Raw genomic sequence first — 21,497 nt, 5'->3', positions numbered from 1 at the left:
GTCGCTTTGCTGTCTCTCTTCTCCTGAGCTCGCTTCTCTGGGAGCCAAGAAGCAATTCTGGAATGTTCAAGGTAAATCTCGGCAGATGAAACTGCCCGCCTTCTCTTCGGCTTCCCGCGTTCCTTTCTCGAAGGCACGTTCCCTTGCCGGACACAGCCGGCTGCTGTGGGGCCGCGGCTTCACAGAGGGCAGGAGGCGGTGCGGGCCGCAGTCGCTCCGGCTTCACAGAGGGCAGGAGGCGGTGCGGGCCGCAGTGCGCTCCGGGCACAGGTGCGACTTACCTGCCCACGACGCTGCAGCGTCACGGGGGGCGGCAGCACCGTCGCGCCGCGGGAAGTGGTTCCCGGCACGCTCGGAAGTGCAGTGTGGGTCCGGCCCACGCCCACACTCGACGGTGAAGCAGACGCCTCACGAAAGAGCACTTACCTGGCCACGCGGGGGGCCGGTACTCATCTCGCGCCGGTTCACTTCACAAAACGCTCAGCGTCTCCTCGGGCCCCGCGGCGGGCCGACCTGCCGCCCTCGCGGTCGGGCACGGCGCAGCGCCCGCGCGCCCCGGGGGTCGGGTTCGCCCCAGGACGGGCACGGGGCGGGACCGCGCGGCCGGCGGGGCGGGGCGGGCACAGCGCGCGGCAGGCCGTGCTGAGCGCCGCCCGCCGGAAGCGCGCCTCTCCCCCATCCCGGGCTGGGGCGGCCGGGCGCCCGGAAGGCGGAGGTTGGGGGCCCCGTACTTGACCGGGTGCAGCCGCCGGGCCCCGCGACAGCAGGAAGGGAAACTGAGGCGAGGAGCCCGCCCGCGACCTCTCGGAAACGGGGCGTGGCGGCACGCGCAGCGGGCGGGGCCTGCACCCGCCCCGCCCACCGAGTTTGCAAACAGCGGCCGCCCCGCCCTCCCCGCGCGCTTGGCCTGGCGCTAGCAGCACGCCGCGGGGCCCGCCGGGAGCCGGCCGAGGAAGGGGGCGGAGAGCCCGAGGGCCCGCCCCCGCCGGCGGCCGTCGCTGCGCAGGCGCGGCGCGCGGGCCCGCCCCCCCTCCCCCGGGCTGGCGGCGCGGCCATATTTAAAGGGCGGCGGGCGCGGCGAGCCAATGGGCGGCGCTCGTGCAGGGGCGGCGCGTGGCGGCACGAGGTCCCGGATGTGGCTGCAGCGGCCCCTCCTCCCCGGCGCTCCCCTCAGAGGCCCGGCCGCGCGCCCCTCCTTCGCTCGCTCGGCGCCCGCGCAGGCCCCTCGGGCGGCGGCGAGGAGGCGCCCCGGCGGCGGCGACGGGGCGGAGGAGCGCAGGAGCGGGCGGCCAGGTGACCGCGCGGCGGCGGAGCGGCCCGCGGCCCGGCGCTCGTCCCCCCCCGCGGCCCGGCGCACCCCGGCCGCCGCCATGAGCGGCTCGTCGGGCACCCCGTATCTGGGCAGCAAGATCAGCCTCATCTCCAAGGCGCAGATCCGCTACGAGGGCATCCTCTACACCATCGACACCGACAACTCCACCGTGGCGCTCGCCAAAGGTAGCGGCCGCCGCCCGCCCGCGCGCCCCCGGCCAACCGCCCGCGCCCGCCGCCCAGGCCAACAGCCCCACGCCGGAGGCCCGGGCGTTGGGACCCCCGCCCTGGGCGCCGGGACCCCCGCACCCTCACCCCACACGCCCCGACTTGCGCACCCGCCGGGTCCCGGCCGCGGGGCGCCCCTCTGCGCCGCCCTCCCCCGGCGCGCCCCGCGGGCACAATGGTCTCCCTCGGCTCCCGGCGGCGGTATTGTGCGCGGGCGCCCGGCCGGCGTTTGGGGAGGGGCGGGCCCAGCCCCCGCGGCGCCGCCCTCCCTCCCCGGGGTAGCCCACCTCTGCAGGTGCCGGCTGCCTCGGGCGGCCTCCCTGCTCTCTGGGGGATCCTGCGGGGGAGTGGGGGAGCGGCCGGGCCGGGTGGAGGGGCCGGGTGTCGCCGCGCGTCCTCAGAAGGCTTGGGGGAGGTGAGCCAGCATGAAGCCGGCTTGCCCTTCTGGAACCTATTAGGCAACTGGGGCTTGATCCTGAACGGATTCCGGGTCCTAACGGAACCTCCTGCCAGAAGGCGAGCATCAGTTGGCAGCCCCCAGTTTATCTTCCTGCAGACTCTCTGGCTGCGGGGCTTACCCTTTTGGGACAGACCCCCGTGGGCACCGACAACCCGCCTGTGAGGCTTAGGGGAAAAGGGCTCTTTTGTGATTCTGGAGAAGTCCAGAACCTCTGAGCTTGTCGAGGCAGTGGGTGACCCAGACTTTCTTTGTCTTCATCCTCCAGAGGATGGGGAGTGTACTTCTCCTGCCTGGCTGAGAAAAGTGCCAGTGGGTTGGGTGGGGCCGGGTCTGGTGCCAGGCCTCTGGGGTTGCTTCAGGTGCCTAGACAGGTGTGAACCGGGTCAGAGGGAGCCCGCGTGCTTAGAAGGATGCAGTCATTCAGACTGGGAATATCTCCTTTCAAGCCCTGTGCTGAAATGCGAACAGATTCCTGCGTTGCTGCAGGAGATAGTTAGCATTACAAGGTTATGTGCACACTTGTACCATTGGTACTTTACTCTGTTTGACATGAGATCCCAATTGGAAACTGAGGCCTGGACTGGAAGTCAGTGCTTTAGTGGGTGTTGTGCTCACCCAGCTCTGCCCTGGGGACCTACTAAGTAGAACACTGTGGGTGGGGATTAACACCCCAAGAAGTCCCTTGGGTTCAGGACTTCCTTACAGACATAGAAGCTGGTGTTGGGGGTCCAAATTCTGGGCGTCCCGCACTCCCTTTGTTATTTCTGTAACGGTTTTCCCAAGCGTGTGGGTGGAAGGGGGAGGGGAACACCACAGCTTCCTAGATTGTCGGGTAAGGAAACCCATCGCAGGCGCGTGTGCAGTGAGGCTTCAGTCTGGGAAGGCAGATGTGGAGAGGGAGGTTTTGCTGAGAGCTCCGCACATGGCTGTGAATGCACTTGGGAATGTGGGGCTTCGGGAGACCGTGGGTCCATGAATTTTTCCTTGTCATCTTTGTGACCTAGAACTTGTGGAGCGTCACCAGCTGGTGCCTTGTGGGCACTGTCTGCTGAAAGGTGGTGATTAAACTAGTTGTTGAAATGTAGGACTTGGGTGCTGTGTCGGGGTTGAGGGCAAGGGCTGCCTGTCTTCTGGAAGACTTGGGAGCTGTCGTGCCCAGAGAATTGATTGACAACCTAACACTTCTTTTTCTCAACTCCTAAGTGAGATCCTTTGGTACTGAAGACCGTCCCACAGATAGGCCTGCTCCCCCGAGAGAGGAAATTTATGAGTACATCATTTTCCGGGGAAGTGATATCAAAGATATTACTGTGTGTGAACCTCCCAAAGCCCAGCACACACTCCCTCAGGATCCTGCTATCGTGCAAGTAAGTGTGTCACTGTCCTTCTAGGGGGTACTGTTCTGAGAGTCGCTGTTTTCCACGTGGAGCTTGTGTCATCTGTTTGGCCAGAGTGCTCAACTTGAGTAGTCTTCTAATGAAAAGGGGCTTGGATTTTGTCTAGGCTGTTGACGTTGCGGCAGAAGGTGTTGGTTTGTGCAGCTTGCGGTAGGTCATGTGCTGTTCGGCATGGCCCTGGGAGGAGGCTGTGAGACTGTCTCTGTGGGGGGTGGTGCTGGGTGAGGGTGTGTGGTGGTCTGTCGTGTGTGTAGCGTGAAGGGGCGGATGTTTCGGGCATGGTGCTTGCCCTTAAGTTTCTGGTTGGAGAAGTCTGAGCCCTTTGAAGCCTGGGTGAGCGGCGTGAGGAGAAGACACTAGCAGTGCAGCCGTGTCTCATGCTGGCTTACTCGCCATCCCAGCACAACCTCCTCAAGTCTGGCGTCTTGCCCATGTGCTGGGTTGTGGCATATTTGGCCCAGGATTACTAGGGAGCCCAGGGTAATATTTTCTTAGCCTGTAAACTTAAATATTTGGACTTTTTTTCTTTCTCTCTCTCCTCAATAAAAAAAAAATTTTTTTTAATATTCATTGGCTGCTGTGGGGTTCAGAGGGCACCAGCCTCTGGAACTGGGCGTACACCCTGGAAGATAGGATCCACAGGGCGGGCTTTGGGAGCACCAGAGAAGCTCCAACCAGACTTCTGAAGGCTTGCGGGGGCTGGGGGGGGGTCTTCAGGGACTTCAGAAGAGGAAAGTGCCGAGCCAGGCCTGAGGAACAGAGTGGGTGGAGGTCAGTCCCAAACATGCGGCAGTATTCCCAAAGGCTGGGGTCCCCCTGGAGAGAAAATGGATGTTTGGGGAAGTGTGAGTCCTTTCCCAGCCACACTTCTTTGGTGGGTGTGGCAAATCCGGTGGCATTTTCATCCTGTTACCTGATCGCAGTGGAGAGCCATTTGAGGGTTTTGAGTTAGGAGAAATTAGGGTTAGAATGATGCTGACAGGTGGAGCTGGGAGTGAAGCACTGTGGAACAGGCAGCTTTTTGCCATACTGGAAACTCAGGCCCCTGAGGATTGCTCCAGCTTCTCCGGAATACAGGCTGCCAGCAGGGTGCCTGCTCCCCGTCTGAACGAGCGCTCTAAATGGAGGAGTTCGGGGTGACAGGATGGCTGTGCGCCACTCTCACCATGTGTCTCATTGTTCAGTCTTCCCTGGGCTCTGCCTCCGCCTCGCCCTTCCAGCCGCATGTGCCTTACAGCCCCTTCAGAGGGATGCCGCCCTACGGCCAGCTGGCGGCCAGCTCCCTGCTCAGCCAGCAGTATGCCGCCTCCTTAGGCCTAGGTGAGTAGCCTGTTTCTCCTTGGAAAACCACACCCATTTGTGACTGCCAGGAAGTGCGTGCCAGACCCTGAGGGTGAGGAAGGTGCTCTTGTTATGCTAGGCTCACAGACTTTTTTTTTACTGGACACTTAGTAAATTGCCCAGTGCAACTTTAGCTTGTAAGAATGCTTAGTAACTACTTAACTGAGAGTAAAAGAGGCAGCAACCTGAGTTTTGGAGCAGATGAATCAAATCAAAATTCATTTGACATGTCGGTGTGGGTCTAGGTGGAAGTCCTGGTAAATCTACTTCAAAAAAGAAATAATTAAGATAGATATTTTATGTATGTGTATATATATACGTGAAATATTACAGATGATAGCACTGTGGGACCTGGAGGCTAAAAAAAAAAAAAAGACTACAGATGAGCTCTAGTTCTACACATTTTGTCAGCCTATAAGAAAGTTAAGTATAATACCCACCTATTATGTCCTTTTTTCTGCTGTAAGTGCCTTGCTCAAAAATGGTTTCAGCCAAGGTTAAGTAACCAGCCGAGGTAAGATCCTATTTTCAAGGTGTAACGTGAGATTCCACCTTGTCCTTGACCTGGACACAGCTGTGCAGTTGTGTTCAGGGCATGGAGCTGGCAGGTGATCCACCCATCCTTGCTCAGATTCCAGCATGGGGTAGCTGAGACAGGGAGCGCTGACTAGGCCCTAGACCAGTTCTTTGGGTCACGTGCTCTACAAATCATGTTTGTCTTGATTGCTGTTCCCCATGTGACAGGTGGCCTTCTCAGTCTGGCTCACTGTGTTTCTAAAGTATGTTTGTATGAGCAAAGCCCTGTGAGAGGTTGCTTGGCTCTTTCCAAGCTTGCTAGACACAAGACAAGTATGTCCTGACTTATTTGTGTGCTTTCTTTTTGCTCTTTCTCCTTTCTCTTCTTTTAGAGAAGTTGGTAAGCCCTCCAGCCTCAGCCGCTGCTTCCAGCCCTAGCTCTTCTCCATCTCCACAGCCCGTTTCAGAGCTTGACTTGTCCTCAGAGCCACAGCAGCCCACTGCCAAGGGTAACCGCAGTTTGGGAGAACTGCATGCTGTCTTGCAAACCATTCCGAGCAAGGGGGTAAACCAGTAGACAGAATGACAGTAGCTGGAGCAGATCGTTGCCAAGCCTGGGGTTCAGTTGAGCTGCTTATTTGCTTCCACATACAGTCCTGATTTATGATCTACCACAGTTTTAAAGACGGGATTAGAAAGAATCAGCGGAGTGCTTTGTTCACTCTCCCTGGGTAAAGGGTCTGTTTTGACTTATGCCACAGACTACCTCGTATAGGGAAACTTTGCTGTGCACAGAAAGCCATGTACATGGGGTTTTGCTGGGTCCTAAACCTGTTCTAGATCGTCGTGGTAGAACTCCCCTAAGCACTTTACATGCCTGTGCTGCTCTTTGATCTGTGTGACATATAGGTCACCCTTTCAGGGCATTCAAAATTGGGGGCTTGGGTGACAATCCTCAGCTGTTTGGCCAGGTGAGCAGTGTCAGCTTGATGGCTGGCTTGCTAATGCTGGTGTGCACCACCTGTCTCTGGTTTGGGGGTGGCGGCACCTGTGGGGTTTCCTGACCACTCTTCCCATTTACCCTGAAGTTCTTAAATTCTCGTTGAGGACTCCTGTGCACGTCCGTTTTATGCATGGCACCGGGTGCTTTGCCACAAACAGGCCAGCACCGTCACTCCGTCCTAGTCCGAGACAATGCCTGGGGCTTTCCTTGTGGTGTGCAATTGCTGTCAGTCTGTCATTCTGCATGTGTTGCTTTCTGAATCCTGCATGGACTCCAGTGTATATAAGTTAAAGAAGTAGTAATACTTTTTCCCACTTAAAAATGACACTCAATCTTTTCATTGCTCTTAGGACCATTTACATAAAACTGCTCACAGGGCAAGACTGTTTGTTTGTTTTAACGAATTTAGTTTGTAAAAAGCAAACAAGTCAAAGATCCTTGTTCCATCCAGGCACAGTAGGCAGGAAGTAGTGGAAGGCAGTTCGTCTCTCAGGGACAGTTGTGCTGAGCAAGGTGGTAGACCAGAGAAGGTGGTGCAGGTTAGTTCCTGTCAGAGGAGATGTAGATACCTGTACATGAAACCACTCCCACCTGCTCTGAGGGCTTCTCTTGATCTAGTCACAGGGAGTTTGTCACCAGTAACTTTTCTAGTTTCGGTCCCACGTGCAAAGTAAGGTGAGATACCCAGTCTTGGTCTGTGTTGGGCTGTTCCTCTAAAAATAGTCATCCCATGGTCAGAGCTCATTTTCTCTGTCTCAAATCTCCATCTGCCTCTACCCAGTCCCAAATTGCCCTGTTTGAAGAGTCCCCACAGGTCCTGGACTTGGCAGAGGAAAGGGAGGAGGCGGGCAGGTGGGTGGCACTCCTCTCTCTCCCCTCCTGGTTCCGAGGGCTCGGTGTCTGATCGTTCATCCCGTGCTTAGGCCTGGGAGTGCCGTGTTTGGGCACAGCCTTACCAAGGGCTACCTGGGAATCCTTTGCTTCTTTGTGATGAGCCTTTTCTCTTGGGAGAATTGCGGGGCTGTCACTTTCTCTGAAGTCAGCTCTTATAATTTCATCCTTTTTAGTTTTATTATGCTTTAAGCAAAAATGACAGTGTTCTAAATTTAACTTGAAAGTCTGATTATTGCATTTTCTAGAAGATGCCAAGCCGGACTGGTTCTTCTCTAGCATGGACTAGAATGATTCTCAGGTCCTGAATTCAGTGTCTCAGGACCCTTGAGCCCCTTTAGGATTAGAGCTTGCAGAGTTCTGGGAAAGCTGTTCCTAAACCACTGGGGAGGTGCCCGTTTATAGGCACAGTGGCTTTTCCCCTCAGGGTTCCCCAACTCAGGCAGCTTGGGGTGCACAGAGATGAACAGGCTTGCTTTTGCTGCCTGGGTTAGCCTCAGAGGGAGTGGTCTGGTCTGGGGGAACTTTGCTGGAGTTTGGTGGAATCTCTAGGCAGTTGCCCTCTTTTCCTCCCTAAGTACCAGCCAGAAGAGAAGTGGCTGGAGGTGTAAGACTACTTTTTTCTCTGCTTGTAAACCCTCCTTCCCTCCTCAACTCAGGAGCTGGTTTTCCATCCATCCCGGTTGGCAAGAGCCCCATGGTGGAACAGGCTGTCCAGACCGGTTCTGTTGATAACCTGAACGCCAAAAAGCTGTTACCCGGCAAGGGTACCACAGGCACGCAGCTCAGCGCTCGCCAGGCCCCGCCAAGCAGCAAGACCGCCAGCGGTACTTGAATACTTCTTCCCTGCAGTTTGCTCGATGTTCTAAAAGTGGCACACTACTTCCTGGGTTTTTTTTTTGTTTTTTTTTTTAATTAAAAAATACAGTGCTCCCATCCTAAACCCCACATGCTTTTGCAGGGCAGGCCCGTGCAGCAGCTTCTCGCGGTGCCGCCTCTTGCTGCATGCCCTTGTGGTGGTGGTCCCTGCTTCCACCGCTGGGTTCTGGCTTCTGCAGGAGCTTCGCCTGACTCTTCCCTTTTGCGCCTTAGATGTAGTCCAGCCGGCAGCTGCGCAAACTCAAGGGCAGGTGAATGACGAGAACAGAAGACCTCAGAGGAGGCGATCAGGTAACGCCTGTTGCCACGTGACTTCTAGGGAGCCACACGTGATCAGATTGAGCTTTGCTTGCCCCACTCCTGCCTGCTTCTCTGGCGACAGTTTCAGGGGGTGCTGGGATGTGGTTGCTGCTTGTGTGCTCTGCCCCTGCGTCATTGTCTCTGACAATGCCTGGAAACTGCTTGTGAAGTGAGCCAGAGAGCATTGGGTCTGGGGCCTGCTTCAGCTGCGGCTGTCCTGTCCCCTCACAGGGAACAGGCGAACCAGGAATCGCTCCAGAGGGCAGAACCGTCCGACCAACGTCAAGGAAAACACAATCAAGTTTGAGGGTGACTTTGATTTTGAGAGTGCAAATGCTCAGTTCAACCGAGAGGAGCTTGACAAAGAATTTAAGAAGAAACTGAATTTTAAAGGTCTGACTGGTGAAAATTATCATCCCCTCCAGAGTGTCCCTAGATTGTGTTAGGAAGAGATGACTGGGGCCACCAGGGAAGCCAGGCGGGTGGTGACCAGGCTGGGAAGTGTGTCTTGAGGAATTGATGAGATGGGTTGTTTGTGGGGAGGTGTGAGAATAGGCACTGGGATAAGTGCAGACTCGTGCCCTGAGGGCAGAGTGAGACCAAGGGTTAGATAGCATGCCTAGGTGAAGGTCGTGCCGGAGGACAGGAGGACAGCAGCCAAGTGGACCTGTGGAAGGCCTACCCTGCATGGGAGTGAGTGTGCTTCCTTCTGCACCTACTTTGTTCTACTTCTCTTTGTAGATGACAAAGCTGAGAAGGGGGAGGAGAAAGACCCAGCTGTGGTGACCCAGAATGACGAAACTCCTGCTGAGGAGGACCTTCTGGGGCCCAACTGCTACTATGACAAATCCAAGTCATTCTTTGACAACATCTCTTCTGAACTCAAGACCAGGTGAGAACCTGATTGAACTGGTGGGAAGATAGACATTCTGCAAGTCTCAAAAGGACAGGACTGACAGGCTATAACCTGAAATCCTAAGTTCAGGGCACATGTTTTGGAATCCTGCTCACACTTCTGCATAGTAGGTACACGAGTGCCAGGTGGCACCTGCCTAGAGCCAGCAGTAGGTTGCATCCAAGGAAGCCGTTGCCAGTCACTTGACCCGAGGGTCTGACTAAGCTTGAGCCTGTTTCCCCCTGGCTTTGCTGCCCCATCCCCACTAAGGCTGATGGTGCCACTCCTGGTAGGCTCCACGGTCAGCACTGCTCCTCCTCACCTTGGCCTGATTGCTGGTCCTGCTGCCCCGGGGGCCTGAGGACCTTGCTGCCTGAGCCAGTGGCTGGAGCGTTCTCCCGTGGCTTCCTTCACTCGGTTGTTCGAGGCTGGGCATCATTTCATGTGTCTTACTGTAGCACCTAACAGCTGGTCCTCAGATGCTGCCTCCATGAACAACCTGGACAGTAAGTGAAGTCTAGGAAATGGGCATGGTGTGGAAACTCAGGCCTGTTTGTCCTGCAGGTTGAGCACCAGACACAGCATGGGCAGGAAGGCACGGCAGAAAACAGCTGAGCGATCCCCACGCCCATATTCTACCTGGGAGAAAAAAAACGAGATACCAGATAACAGTGTTGGGGATGCCAACAGCGAAGGAGTGGGCGAAGCGTGGGTGTAATAGTGCATGATCAGGTCGCACAGACGAGGCAGGTGTGTGAGGAGTGAGCCAAGCTTCTCCAGGTGGGGCCACAGCCTGCCATGTGGTTAGAGCTGAGTCTGGCTGGCAGGATGGGTTCCTATTGGGTTTTGTAGGTCATGGCAGTGCCTTTGGCTTTTGTTCTGGGCACCTCGGAAGCCATGAGTTTCGAGTGGAGGAGTGGTGCAGCCTGACACGTTACGGCATCCTTGGTGAGGGAGGGCTGAAGGTGGGCCAGCCTGGAAGCTGGATGACCCATTAGGAGGCCAATGTGGCAGTGCAGGTGTCTCGGGTTAGAGTGAGTGACGGTGGAGGCAGAGGGAAGGAGTGGAGTGTGAATGTGTTTTGAAGGTGGTGCTAACAGGATTGGCTGGCAGGTATGAGAATAGTTCAGAGTGACTCCCAAGTTTTTTGGCCCGGGCAGCTGAAGGATGAAGTTGCTATGTCTTTAAACGTGGAAACCTGGCAGGTTTCTGCCAAAGGGCAGGACCTGGGGTGGGAGTGCTAGGCTGGGCTCGAGCGGCCTGCAGCATGTCTGGATGGTACCAGTGTTGGTGCTGTGCCCCGTGTCCCTAGCCCCCAGGCAGCTGCATTGCGTTCTCGGGAATTTCTCTGTGACCAGCCCACTCCTCATCAACCAGGGCCCCCGGGCCTCCCCAGTGTTCCTTCCTGTACCCAGTGGCAGTGGGGGCTGCTTTAGTAGCTGCCTGGTAGCAACTGCTTACCTTTGGTGACAGAGATGTGAGTTTCCAACTGAGCAGCCTAGTCCACAGTGAGAAACTGAGATGTGGTGGAGAGCACCTGCACTGTGGGGTCTCAGGCTCCTGTGCTGATGGGGGCCCCTCCTCCCCATAATGGCTCTTGGTGACACCTGTCCTTCCTTCCCTGTGCAACTCTGAGGACGAAGCCTGGCTCGGGAACCGGAGACTAGGTGCCTGCTGCAATCAGAATTTCATCTGGGGTTTAGTTCTAGGCGGACGACGTGGGCTGAAGAGAGGAAGCTCAACACAGAGACCTTCGGGGTGTCAGGGAGGTTTCTGCGTGGCCGCAGTTCCCGAGGTGGATTCCGAGGAGGCAGGGGCAATGGTGCGACCCGCCGCAACCCCACTTCCCACAGAGCTGGGACTGGCAGGGTGTGAGGATGCAGCAGTAGGTGAGCAGGGGAAACTTCTGGGTGCTTTGGTGGGAGGGTGTAGGGACAGGGAGCAGGCTGGCTCTGCCTCCCAGCAAAGAGAGGCCTAAGGTGTCAAGGAATCACCCTGGGAGGCTCTTAGGCCCCAACTCAGCCAACTATACTGAAGCTTTTGGGACAGGACCTGGGTCCCAGTGTTCCGAGGGTGAGATTCCAGGTGTGGGAGGGAGAGGCCATGGTGGGAGTTTGTGGGCCAGCTGCTTGCTACTCGAGTACAGTGACTGAGATCCTGCTGCAAAGCCAGTGTCTGTCCCAGCCCAGCCTGACCAGGCCCTGCATCGGAGTCTGCACTTTGAACAAGGTCCTAGGTGACTGTGCACCTTGGGTCTGGGCCTGGCATCCCATGTGGGTGCCCAGTGCTGACTCACCCCCAGCCATATGGGACCTGTGTGCAGGGTTAGGGCCTCTTGCTACCAGCCAGCCACCTCTGTCCCCAGTGTGTTGTACAACTATGGTGCTTAGCGTGGGTTGCGGGAGGAAAGTAGGAAGCCCAGCCAGGCTCTGGGAGAATGGGCAGGGGGAGGGGCTTGAGCATTTCCTGCTCTGCAGGCAGCAGTGCCTGGCTTGCCTGCTTAGCTGCTGGACAAGGCTCTCGAGTGCATTCACTGCCCGTCTCTTCCTGCAGGCCCCTGCTCGAGTGAAACGCCGCGCGTGTATCAGGACACAAGGAAAACAGCACTTATGGGGAGAAGTGGGTCACTTTGTTTACGGAGTTTGGAAAATTCCCATCCTGCTACTTATGTTTTGGACTTAACTGAACTTGGTCTAAGTTAGAACCACTTGTTTTGGGAAAGTATTCATGGGTGACCTCTTTGAGGTGTCTTAACCTATGTTTCCTGTTTTAGTTGTGCATAGCCTAAGTAAGGTCTTGGTATTTTGCAGAAAGGTTTCTATAGCGAAAGCTTGATCCTCACTTTATTATTTTTCTTTTTATGACAGCTTTGACTTTTAAAGTGTAACCAAATCTCAGTTTGGCAAATGTGGCAGCCAAGGGCATCTCTGTAACCCAGCTGGCCCTGGTGCTGCTGGTGTGGCACCCCCACTGCCGAGGATAGGGTCTCAGGAGCAGGCAGGGCCAGCACAGGGTGGTGTGGGGCGGGTGGGCCGAGGGCAGGGCAGGGGTGTCCCATGGATCATGTTGTATAAGCAAACCAGCCTACCCTGACACGTCCGGAGTGGTGCTGTCCAGGGTGGGGGCTGTGAGGGCGGGTGGGCTGGAAGGACTTGGCGCGGCGGGAGGGACCCTGACATTAGGTGCGGAGCTGTCACACGGAGCCCGGCCTCTGTAGGCATCGAGATGGGTTAAAGCCCAGGACAAGCTCCCGTGGCATCCCGTGGCCCTTCTGGCCTGGGCCAGCCGGTCGGTGTTGGACTCTGGCCAAGCACTTGAGTGTTCTCATCCACTTGGAAATGAGCCAGTCTTTTCACAAGGTCAGTTGACCAAGAGCATACTTCCCTCCATTGTAAATAGTTGTGTTTTTGTTTTAAAGGCAGGTGGTGGGAGGGTGGGGGCTATAAATTTGTTGCATGAATAACTAGGTCAGAACCTTAGTGTGAGCATGCGTCCTTCTGACTGACAGGGCATTCTGTTGAAAATAAGCACCTTGGTAACTAAAACCCCTTTCATAGCTATAAAGGCTTTAGTTCTGTATTGATTAAGTTACTGTAAAAGCTTGGGTTTATTTTTGTAGAACTTAATGGCTAAGAATTAGAACACAGCAGTGGGGCTGCTCTGTTGGAGTAATGTAAATTGTAATTATAAATAAACACGCAAACATTTAAAATGTTCTTCTCTGATGCCAAGAGAGTCCTGTTGACTCTGCCGCCCGAATCACCTGTGTCATGTCCAGGTCTGGAGCACACTAGTGCCAGGAGGATTTGGGGAGGCTTGGGTCCCCTCTGGCACTTGAAGTGCTAGGAGACAGGCCTGGGATCTCACCATCTGCTACCCTTCTGGGATGGGGGCGCGGTGGTCCACAAACTGGATGGAAACTAGTCAGAAGACCAGTTCACAGCCAGCCCTGTTTCTAAGCGGCCCCTTTGCCACCCTCATGCAGCTTCTAAGCTCCCTGGGAGCATTCATATTCTCAGGCCCCTGAGAACCCACTATCGGGCTGCCTCCTGGAACCACTGAAAAGCAGACTTGGCTGGTTTTACGCTAAAAACATCCCTTTCACTGTAGGGCGTTTCCAGGTAATGTTAAAAGCTGTCTCAGAGGACTGGAGGCATGTCTAGTCAGCTGTATGGCCTTTCTTCTGGGCAACTGATATCCTTGGTCAATAAAAATAAATCTTCCTTGGTATTCATGCTCAATGAAGGTAGCCACAGCCCTAACCCTAAACTAATTGACTCAGCAGTTAACTAAACAGGTCTTGCCTGCTAAAGAATCTAAATGTCAGGTCATAGTTTACCACCCGTCACCTATGACTAACCTTGCTGTTTAAAAAAAAATTTTTTTGAGACAGCTCTATTGCCCAGCCTGGAGTGCAGTGCAGCCTCAAACGATCCTCCTGCCTCAGCCTCCCAAGTAGCTGGTACTGCAGGCATGTGCCACCACACCCACTAATTTTTTTTTTTTTTTGGTAGAGACAAGGTCTCGCTTTTGTTCGGGCTGGTCTGGTCTTAAACTCAGTCTCAAGTAATCCTTTCACCTCAGCCTCCCAAAGTGCTAGGATGACAGGTGGGAGCCACCACACTGATGCTGTTAAAATTTCAAAACAGTAGTTTTGATAATTATACATTTTATGCTGAGCTTAAAATGTATCTGGGCCCCTTTACCCCTTTTAGATATTATATACCAAAAATGCAAGAGGAGCTATGGACTGAGGCAGGCAGCACAGCAGTGCAGCGGGAAGGGCTGCCTGCTGCACATCACCGGCAGGCCCTCTGCACATCACCTCAGCTCAAGCAAAGTTAAAGAGCCCGACTTAAACTTCGGCAGTGCCAGGAGCCAAAGGGCACCCTCCCGTCCAAAAAGTAGGGGAGGGAAGGGGCGGGGCTAGGAAATAGCCAGAACCAGTCTTAAGGTAGAAAACGTGACAAACATTAAGACATGATCTGTTGGAACCAGAAATATAAAACTACTTTTGAACACAGCTACTACTCTGCACAAGTTTTAGTGGAAGACTCAAACTCAGTGCTGCTTGTGTCCTCTGACCTCATGACTCAACTGGGGACTGGAACAAAGGTCTAAAAGCAAATGGAAAGTCATTCTGTCTATAATGCCAGACAGCAACTGGGGTCTCCTGATTGCCAGTTCCTTCATGGCACCCGAAGCGGCAGTGCTGACCCTTCTCGGGGGAACCCCCCCTCCAATAACTGGTATGTCGTCTTAGAACCCAGCCATGAGGAACCGCAGGGAAAGCTCGGATAGGGAAACCGAGTGGGAAAAAACTATAAAGAACTCTCATGATGACACCTAAAGACATACATTCTCTTAAAAAGGTTAAAAAATATGGAAGTTTATTGTAGGACACTCAGACAGTATGAATAGGTGATAAATGGAATGGAAATGCCTACACATCATTGAGACTCAACCATGATTGGAGTTTAAAAACTGTTAACCAGCAAGGAAATTTGATTTCATCATGATGCTTTCTTTTGTTTCTTCTTTTCGTTTTCTTCTTTTTCTTTTTCAATTTCAGCAACATATTTCTCAATTTCTTCAGGATTTAAAATCTACCAAAAAAAAAAAAAAAAGCATTTACAGTTAGCCAGCAAGCAAGCCGCACAAGGTGGCCGAGGCACTAGCACCTTCCTTTGAGAGCAGTTGCAGCATGTGGCACAGCCACTTGTACGGCCCCTGGAGACTCCAGGGAAGACGAGGTGACGTTGGCCCGCCCCAATAGCAGCAAACTTCCAGTTGTTGGGAACTATTGAGTGTGCCAAGACAACACTGCAAGTGCCATCTTTAACCAGACAGGAAAACAAATGATTCCTTTTAGAAATTAGTGGGGAACCTTGGAAAGATAACTTTTCCTCACATTAAAACCACAGAATGGCTCCATGACATCTTCCAAATGGGTAGGTACTACCTGGCCCTGAGCATGGAGAAACATCTTGGTAAAGAAAGCAGATATACTGGGCGACTGATTACCTTGAGAGGCTGATCTCTCCTCATGACGGCGAGTTCTATGTTTTTGCCACCTGACTGAACCACCTTCAAGGGGCAGAAAGAAGCGTTAGATACCTCTACCCACTCAAGACCAAAGCAGCTCTTGCAAGTACCTTAAATAAGGTATGTGCCCAAACCTGGCAGGGCCACGAGGAAGGAGGGCCCAGCACCCGAAGCCTCTGTCCTAAATGCAGTTCCACTTGTGAAGCCCCACAGGGCAGCCTCCACGGCTGCCTCTCGAATAGTGCTTGTGGCCCTCCCCTCCACATACGGCAGCTGCTTCCATGACCCCACGCCTGCTGGCCTTCTGGCCACCCCGCCCCTGGCCAGCACTTGCCAGCACTTTCAAGGTCTTGACGAGGCCTGAGACTTCACAACCCCAACCATTATCCCCATTTTTCTCTCCATTTCACGGCTCAAACCTGGCACATAGCTGACTCCAGCATCAGGCGCTACTGTTGCACCCACTTTTCTTGTTGCTCACCCATCAGTCATCACCTGTGTGGTGCCTCTACCACCTTGTGAATGTGGAAGTGCACTTACCTCCAGGAGCGCCTTGATCACCAGCTTGATGGTCAGATCATCTGTTTCAATGGCTTCATCCGTATAGTTCTTCTCTAGGAACTCGCGCACTGACTTGGCACCCCGGCCTATGGCATTGGCCTGAAACAGACACGTGTTCTACATGGCACAGGGTGCAGCAACCCAGAGCCAGTTCAAGAACATGGCCTGCCCGTGGGCTAACCAGCCTCGGCCTGCCCCATTCCCCAGGCCCTGGCTCCCTTGGCTCCCTTTGCAAAGAAGCATTTAGAGTTGGTGCTCATTCTTACCAAGACTGAGATTATACTTTTTATTTCATTATCAAGACACACGCAAGATGTTGGTTTGTATCTTTATACTTTGCTGCCCTTTGATTTTCTCTCAAATGGCAATGTTTAATGATGGTTTTTTTGCTCTACTGTCAGAGTGTCATGGGACAAACGTGCACATAGGACTAGGTTAATTTGATGTGTCACCTGTTTACTGATGTGGGCCCTACAGCAGGAGGCCCAGAACTTCTCAACGGCCTCTAACGCCTCTCTTTCTGGTAAGACTGCCCGAAGCCCCTTTGTTTCCTCATGACTCACCTTCCAGGCATGGTATGTGCCCGAGGGGTCAGTCTGATAGAGTCTGGGGGTGCCATCAAAGTCGAAACCCACAATGAGGGCCGAGATACCAAACGGCCTGCGCCCATTGCTCTGTGTGTAACGCTGGCAGGAAAACAAACAGATCAGTGCTGTCAGCCGTAAGAAAATACATGTGATGAAACTGTACTTACTGAAGATCGCCAAGCCCACTCTCAGGTTATTGGCAGTTCGAATCGAATGATAAATAAAATTAGCCAATAGCTTTCAATACCCTTTTCCTTTCTGCATTTTCACTCCTACAAGACTTGCCTAGACTTGCACCATGAAACACACCTCAGGCCACTAGCAATTATTTTGATGGGGAGACATGCATTCTGGCTACACGCTGGTTTTAAAGATTAATGGCGTTTCACCATAGAGCATGGATGGCTGTCAGCCCCCTCCAGACTGCTTGGTGACTGACTGGACATTTAGAATGGCAAGACACAAACTATCATTTCCCTCCCAACACGTGAATTTAGACCAACCCATGTCAGGCAATGAGAACAGTGTACTGAAATTGATAAACCCCATAAAGTTACGTGTGTACAAGATTAGGACTATGCCATGGAAAGGATGCAGTTTTCCGATTCCCCTAAGGTGACAGACGACACAAACATTCACATGAAGTAATGTGGCAGGACACTTTTCAAGGTAAAGCAGTGACTGCTCCACAGCCAGAGGTGAGCGTGTGGCTGGGCAGGCGCCCCACCTGCTTCAGACTGGCGATGTAGCGGGTGATGTACTCCACAGTGACCGGGTCCTCCACCGTCAGGCGGTGGCTCTGGCACTCCACCCGGGCCCTGTTGATGACTATCCTCGCATCGGCGGTGAGGCCTGCAACACAAGCAGAGGCTTCTGCGGGAGCCACACCTCACGGTCCTGACCAGGGACAGCATTAACCTTTGGCAGATTCCAAAACAGTCCTTTGAACCCCGGCATGGGTTATTCTGAGTGCCGAAGTGGAACCAGCCAGCCTCGGGAACTTCTCCGAGGAAACTGGGTACCAGTGCCCCCTGACTTAACAATAGGGTTATGTCCCAATAAGCCCATTGTGAAGCTGAAAATACCGTCAGCTGAAAATGCACTGAACCCCTCTGATAAGCCCTTATTTTTGACAGCATAAAGTAAAAAAATTGCAGGTCAAACCATCCTCAGTCAGGGACCATCTATATATGAAGAACTGTGCATCGGGTCATGTTTAAACACAGAAGCCAAGTCTTCTTGGGAAGCGTTAAATCAATCCCTAATTTTGCTTATGTGAACTGAGATCTTCCTACGTTGGATTTGCTGAGGGAGGGAGGAAATGAGTGAGACCACACGGTGCTGAGAATGTTCAAGGCCTGGCCTGCGTTCCACGAATGCTGCCCTGGCTGCTGGTGGGAGGGCAGGACACGTCACAGGCACCAAGTTAGCTCTAGGAAGCCTGACCTTGCTCTAGAACTTAACTGACAATACAGAAAAATAACGGTGGAGAGAAACTGCACAGTGGCCAGGGAGTGTTTTCTTTCATTTAGCCATTTGTGTTTCAAGGAAACTGGCCAACCCTGTTCTTAAAGTCCAAATCCATTTCTTTTAAGTGATTTTTGTTTATCCAGTTTCCACGTCTCACAGCAGCCTACCCACCCCAGGTCACCTCCGAGCTCTGTTCTTGGCGAGACTCTGGGGAGCAAGGCGCTGTCCTGACACGTACCTGCGAAGGCCATGCAGACATTGTCATCCAAAGCACAGATCTTCCGCACTGTTCTTTCATCCTGCAGTTTGGCCACCGACTTTTTCTCCACACCAAGAACAACAATGTCTCTTCCTCGAACTCCAACCTTCAATAAAGATCCACAAACCACACGAGAAAGTGACGTGAGGGTCTGCACCAGGCTCAGAGCATCAGGAGCAGGTGCGCACTTGGGTCCTGGGCATACACAGTGGGCAGCTGCCCCGAGGGAAAGTGTACTCTCCCACACCCTTCCTCCTCCACGTACCTGTCACTGGTTGGCGCCATACTGGCAAGCCACTCCGGGTAGAGCCCAGACCTAGGTGCCCAATCCTGTGCCTTTAAAAGGCTGACACGTAGTCTCAGTTACGACACAGTAAGTAACCACCGCGTAACCAGTGTGTGTTTCACTTCAACCCACTAATCACACAGTCCTATGCAAAGCCTTGGAGCCTGAGACTTCACGGTTAAGTCCAGCATCCTCAGGCCAGTGTTTCTCTGGTTTGAAGTTATACGAAGGTCCACTCTGCTCTTTCTTGCACTGTGGCAAACCAAAGTGCGCCACTGTGAGGAAGGGCCTGACATGCTCTCAGTGGACATCGGTATCAATTGTTACAGGAAGGGCAATGGCTCCATTCACAGCTGGTACTGTAGAGAGGGATGGAGGGATGTAGCTGTTACTAAAAACGTGGACAGTCACTGACAGTTAACCTTCTCAAGCCAGAAGCAGAAACAAAAGTAACAGACCCTCTTGGTTTAAAGCTGTGGTCCCCAACCCCCAGGCGCGGACCTGTACTGGTAGAACTGGAAGGAGGTGAGCAGCAGGCCAGTGAGTGAAGCTTCATCGGTATCTATGGGGCTCCCCACTGCTTGCTGATATCACCGCCTGAGCTCCGCCCCTGTCAGATCAGGGTAGCATTAGATTCTCACAGGAGTGAACCCTGCTGTAAACTGCACATGCGAGGAGTCTAGGTTGTGGCTCCTTACACCTGATGATCTAATGCCTGATGATCTGAGCTGGAGCTGAGGCGGTGATGCTAGTGCTGGGGAGCAGTTGCAACTACAGATTATCATTAGCAGAGAGGTTTGACTGCACAGTAAATGTAATGTGCTTGACTCATCCCCAAACCATCCCCATCCATGGAAAAATTGTCTTCCATGAAACTGGTCCCTAGTGAGGTTGGGAACCGCTGGTTTAGAACGATGCTTCCCACCCTCAGCACTATAAGCAGCTGGGCCAGCTCATTCTTTGACGTGGCTGCTGTCCTGAGCACGGAGGGCTATTGGGCAGCATCCCCCCTACCCTCTAGACACCAGGAGCACCTCTGCAAGGTCTCCACACATCGCCAGTGCCCATGGGGTGGCAAAAGCACCCCTGGCTGAGAAGCGCTGGTCTGGAGCATGCTTCCATTCCCGGGGAGCTTTCTCATGCACGGATGCAGGTGACATTCAGACTGACCCCAGGGGCCAGAAAAGCTAGATGGGTGCAGCAAAGCCAGCTGTAGCTGGCTGGCCTGGGTGGTAGCATTGAGGGGGTGGGAGTGTCAGTGACTCCTCTTCCAGTGCTCTTTAAGCTTAGTTAGGTCACCACATAGATTTTGGGCCTTAATTTCAAAGCAAAGATTCAGGAAATAAAAACAGTTCAAGATTTACAGAACTGTGTGTGCTATTTTCTCTTTGCCCACTCAAATCTCTGAAGTACCAGGTGATAAAAACTGTATTATACAGTTTGACCAGTAATATGGACAGATGTCTTTAAGATAGCATAAATTTAAATTTCAAACAGTGTTGTGAAGGTCGCCCTAGTCAAAATGAGAGGTACAAGCTCAGACAAGGACTGACCATGGGTAGCTCACATTCGGCTCATCAGGGGAGGGTTCCTTCCAGCTGAGCAGTCAGACCAGGGGCAGCTTGTCATTAGCTCAAGGCCAATCCTTTGTTCTCAAAGGCCACCTGGGCTCAGCGGACAGCTGCTTTCCCTGGGGTGGGGGAGTCTCCCTAAATGGGCGCGTTTGGGTATCAGCCCCAGTGGCCGCCAGGCTTGCGTAACATTCGCCAGGCGAGCGCACTACCCTGGCTCCACTCGGGACGCTCACCGGCACAGCCCGCACCCCGGTCTCCGCGCCGCGCTAAGGTGACCCGTCAAGATGGCCGTCGCCACGGCCACCTGCTAGCTGTCCCCGGAGCACCTCGCTACGAGATGCTGAGTAAGAAAACAGGGTCTTTGGAGCTCACACGACAAATTCCGTTTTCTAAAGCACCTGTCAAAAATCACTGCCAAGCAGCTGCCAAAATCAAGGTAGAATCCACTGAGAGCAAGCTCCGACTGTGCTGTCCGGGCCTGCTCTTCCTTGAGCTCCCTTTCCTACCTCGCTAGCGACACCGACGTCGTTCCTCCCGCGTCCCCAGGGCCGCCGCGCCAGTTCCGAAGGCCCACCGCACAGCAAGCAGCGCCGTCAGCGCAGCGGCCGCCGGAGCTCCCCGGCCCGGCCTCAGCCTCCCCGGCCCCGCGCCCTGCAGGGCCCCTCCCGCAGCCCTCTCCTCCGAGAACCCGCCGGGCCCCAGCGCTCTCCCCGGGCCTCCCCGTGCTCCCCGGACCCCGCGCCCTGCAGAGCCCCTCCCGCAGCCCTCTCCTCCGGAACCCGCCGGGCCCCAGCGCTCTCCCCGGGCCTCCCCGTGCTCCACGGACCCCGCGCCCTGCAGGGCCCCTCCCGCAGCCCTCTCCTCCGGACCCCGCCGGGCCCCAGCGCTCTCCCCGGGCCTCCCCGTGCTCCACGGACCCCGCGCCCTGCAGGGCCCCTCCCGCAGCCCTCTCCTCCGGAACCCGCCGGGCCCCAGCGCTCTCCCCGGGCCTCCCCGTGCTCCCCGGACCCCCGCGCGCCGCAGCGCTCTCCCCGGGCTCCCCCGCAGCGTCCTCCCCGGACGCCCCGCGGCGGCCCCGGCCCCACTTCCGCCCGCACCCCCGGCCGCGCAGGCCCCGGCCCGGCCCTGGCGCCTCACCGCGGTCGAGCCCTTCTTGACGGCTTCCTGCGCGTACTCCACCTGGAAGAGGTGGCCGTCGGGCGAGAAGACGGTGATGGCGCGGTCGTAGCTCATGCCGGCGGGGCGGGGGCTGCGCGGCCGGGCAGGGACGCTGTCGCCGCCGCCGCCACCTCAAAAGCGCACACTCACGGCCGGCGCGCCGCGCTCCCGGCGTCCCCTGCGCGGCTGGCGTCAGCGGCGTCGGCGGCGCCGGGCGGGCGTGCGGGCGCGCGGGGCGGGGCCGGGCCGCACCATCGGCGGCCGGCTCGGGGGGCGGCGCGGCCGCGGGCAGCCGCGCTCGGAGCGCCGGGCGGTCGCCGCGGGGCGCGGCGCGGG

The 21,497-nt window shown here is 55.1% G+C and overlaps 2 protein-coding genes across 4 annotated transcripts; one reads left to right on the top strand and one right to left on the bottom strand.

Moving 5' to 3' along the window:
• The first annotated feature begins 1,151 nt into the window (after positions 1-1,151).
• LSM14B (LSM family member 14B) lies at positions 1,152-12,937 on the top strand. Of its 2 annotated transcripts, XM_012772892.3 has the most exons (10): positions 1,152-1,497; positions 3,203-3,366; positions 4,581-4,716; positions 5,646-5,762; positions 7,807-7,974; positions 8,240-8,317; positions 8,558-8,719; positions 9,068-9,218; positions 10,925-11,110; positions 11,775-12,937. In XM_012772892.3, the coding sequence occupies exons 1-9, from the start codon at positions 1,371-1,373 to the stop codon at positions 11,094-11,096; spliced, it is 1,275 nt and encodes a 424-aa protein (XP_012628346.2). In that variant the 5' UTR covers positions 1,152-1,370; the 3' UTR covers positions 11,097-11,110; positions 11,775-12,937. The 2 variants fall into 2 exon arrangements, with proteins under 2 accessions (XP_012628346.2, XP_012628349.2); XM_012772895.3 differs by lacking the exon at positions 5,646-5,762 and having other exon boundaries at positions 1,153-1,497.
• Positions 12,938-14,594: 1,657 nt separating this feature from the next.
• Positions 14,595-21,373, bottom strand: PSMA7 (proteasome 20S subunit alpha 7). 2 transcript variants are annotated; one of them, XM_012772898.3, is made up of 7 exons: positions 21,141-21,370; positions 18,123-18,249; positions 17,142-17,266; positions 16,391-16,513; positions 15,807-15,926; positions 15,246-15,308; positions 14,595-14,827 (listed from the first exon to the last, which is right to left on the bottom strand). In XM_012772898.3, exons 1-7 carry the CDS (start codon positions 21,234-21,236, stop codon positions 14,735-14,737), a joined length of 747 nt encoding a protein of 248 aa, XP_012628352.1. In that variant the 5' UTR covers positions 21,237-21,370; the 3' UTR covers positions 14,595-14,734. The 2 variants fall into 2 exon arrangements, with proteins under 2 accessions (XP_012628352.1, XP_075866938.1); XM_076010823.1 differs by lacking the exon at positions 16,391-16,513 and having other exon boundaries at positions 21,141-21,373.
• Positions 21,374-21,497: the final 124 nt, after the last annotated feature.

The sequence above is a fragment of the Microcebus murinus genome, chromosome 16 (genome assembly GCF_040939455.1).
Source record: "Microcebus murinus isolate Inina chromosome 16, M.murinus_Inina_mat1.0, whole genome shotgun sequence".
Lineage (NCBI taxonomy): Eukaryota > Metazoa > Chordata > Mammalia > Primates > Cheirogaleidae > Microcebus > Microcebus murinus.
Note: the sequence above shows the minus strand (reverse complement) of the source record. Positions and strands in the feature narration are given on the sequence as shown.

Coding starts and splice junctions, on each gene's coding strand:
- LSM14B (XM_012772892.3), top strand. CDS start 1,371: ATGAGCGGCTCGTCGGGCACCCCGTATCTGGGCAGCAAGATCAGCCTC. Junction 5,763..7,806: donor ACAGCAGCCCACTGCCAAGG/GTAACCGCAGTT, acceptor TCCTCAACTCAG/GAGCTGGTTTTCCATCCATC. Junction 9,219..10,924: donor TCTTCTGAACTCAAGACCAG/GTGAGAACCTGA, acceptor TCTGGGGTTTAG/TTCTAGGCGGACGACGTGGG.
- PSMA7 (XM_012772898.3), bottom strand. CDS start 21,236: ATGAGCTACGACCGCGCCATCACCGTCTTCTCGCCCGACGGCCACCTC. Junction 17,267..18,122: donor TGTCTGCATGGCCTTCGCAG/GTACGTGTCAGG, acceptor CTTGTGTTGCAG/GCCTCACCGCCGATGCGAGG. Junction 16,514..17,141: donor ACATCGCCAGTCTGAAGCAG/GTGGGGCGCCTG, acceptor TTTTCCTGCCAG/CGTTACACACAGAGCAATGG.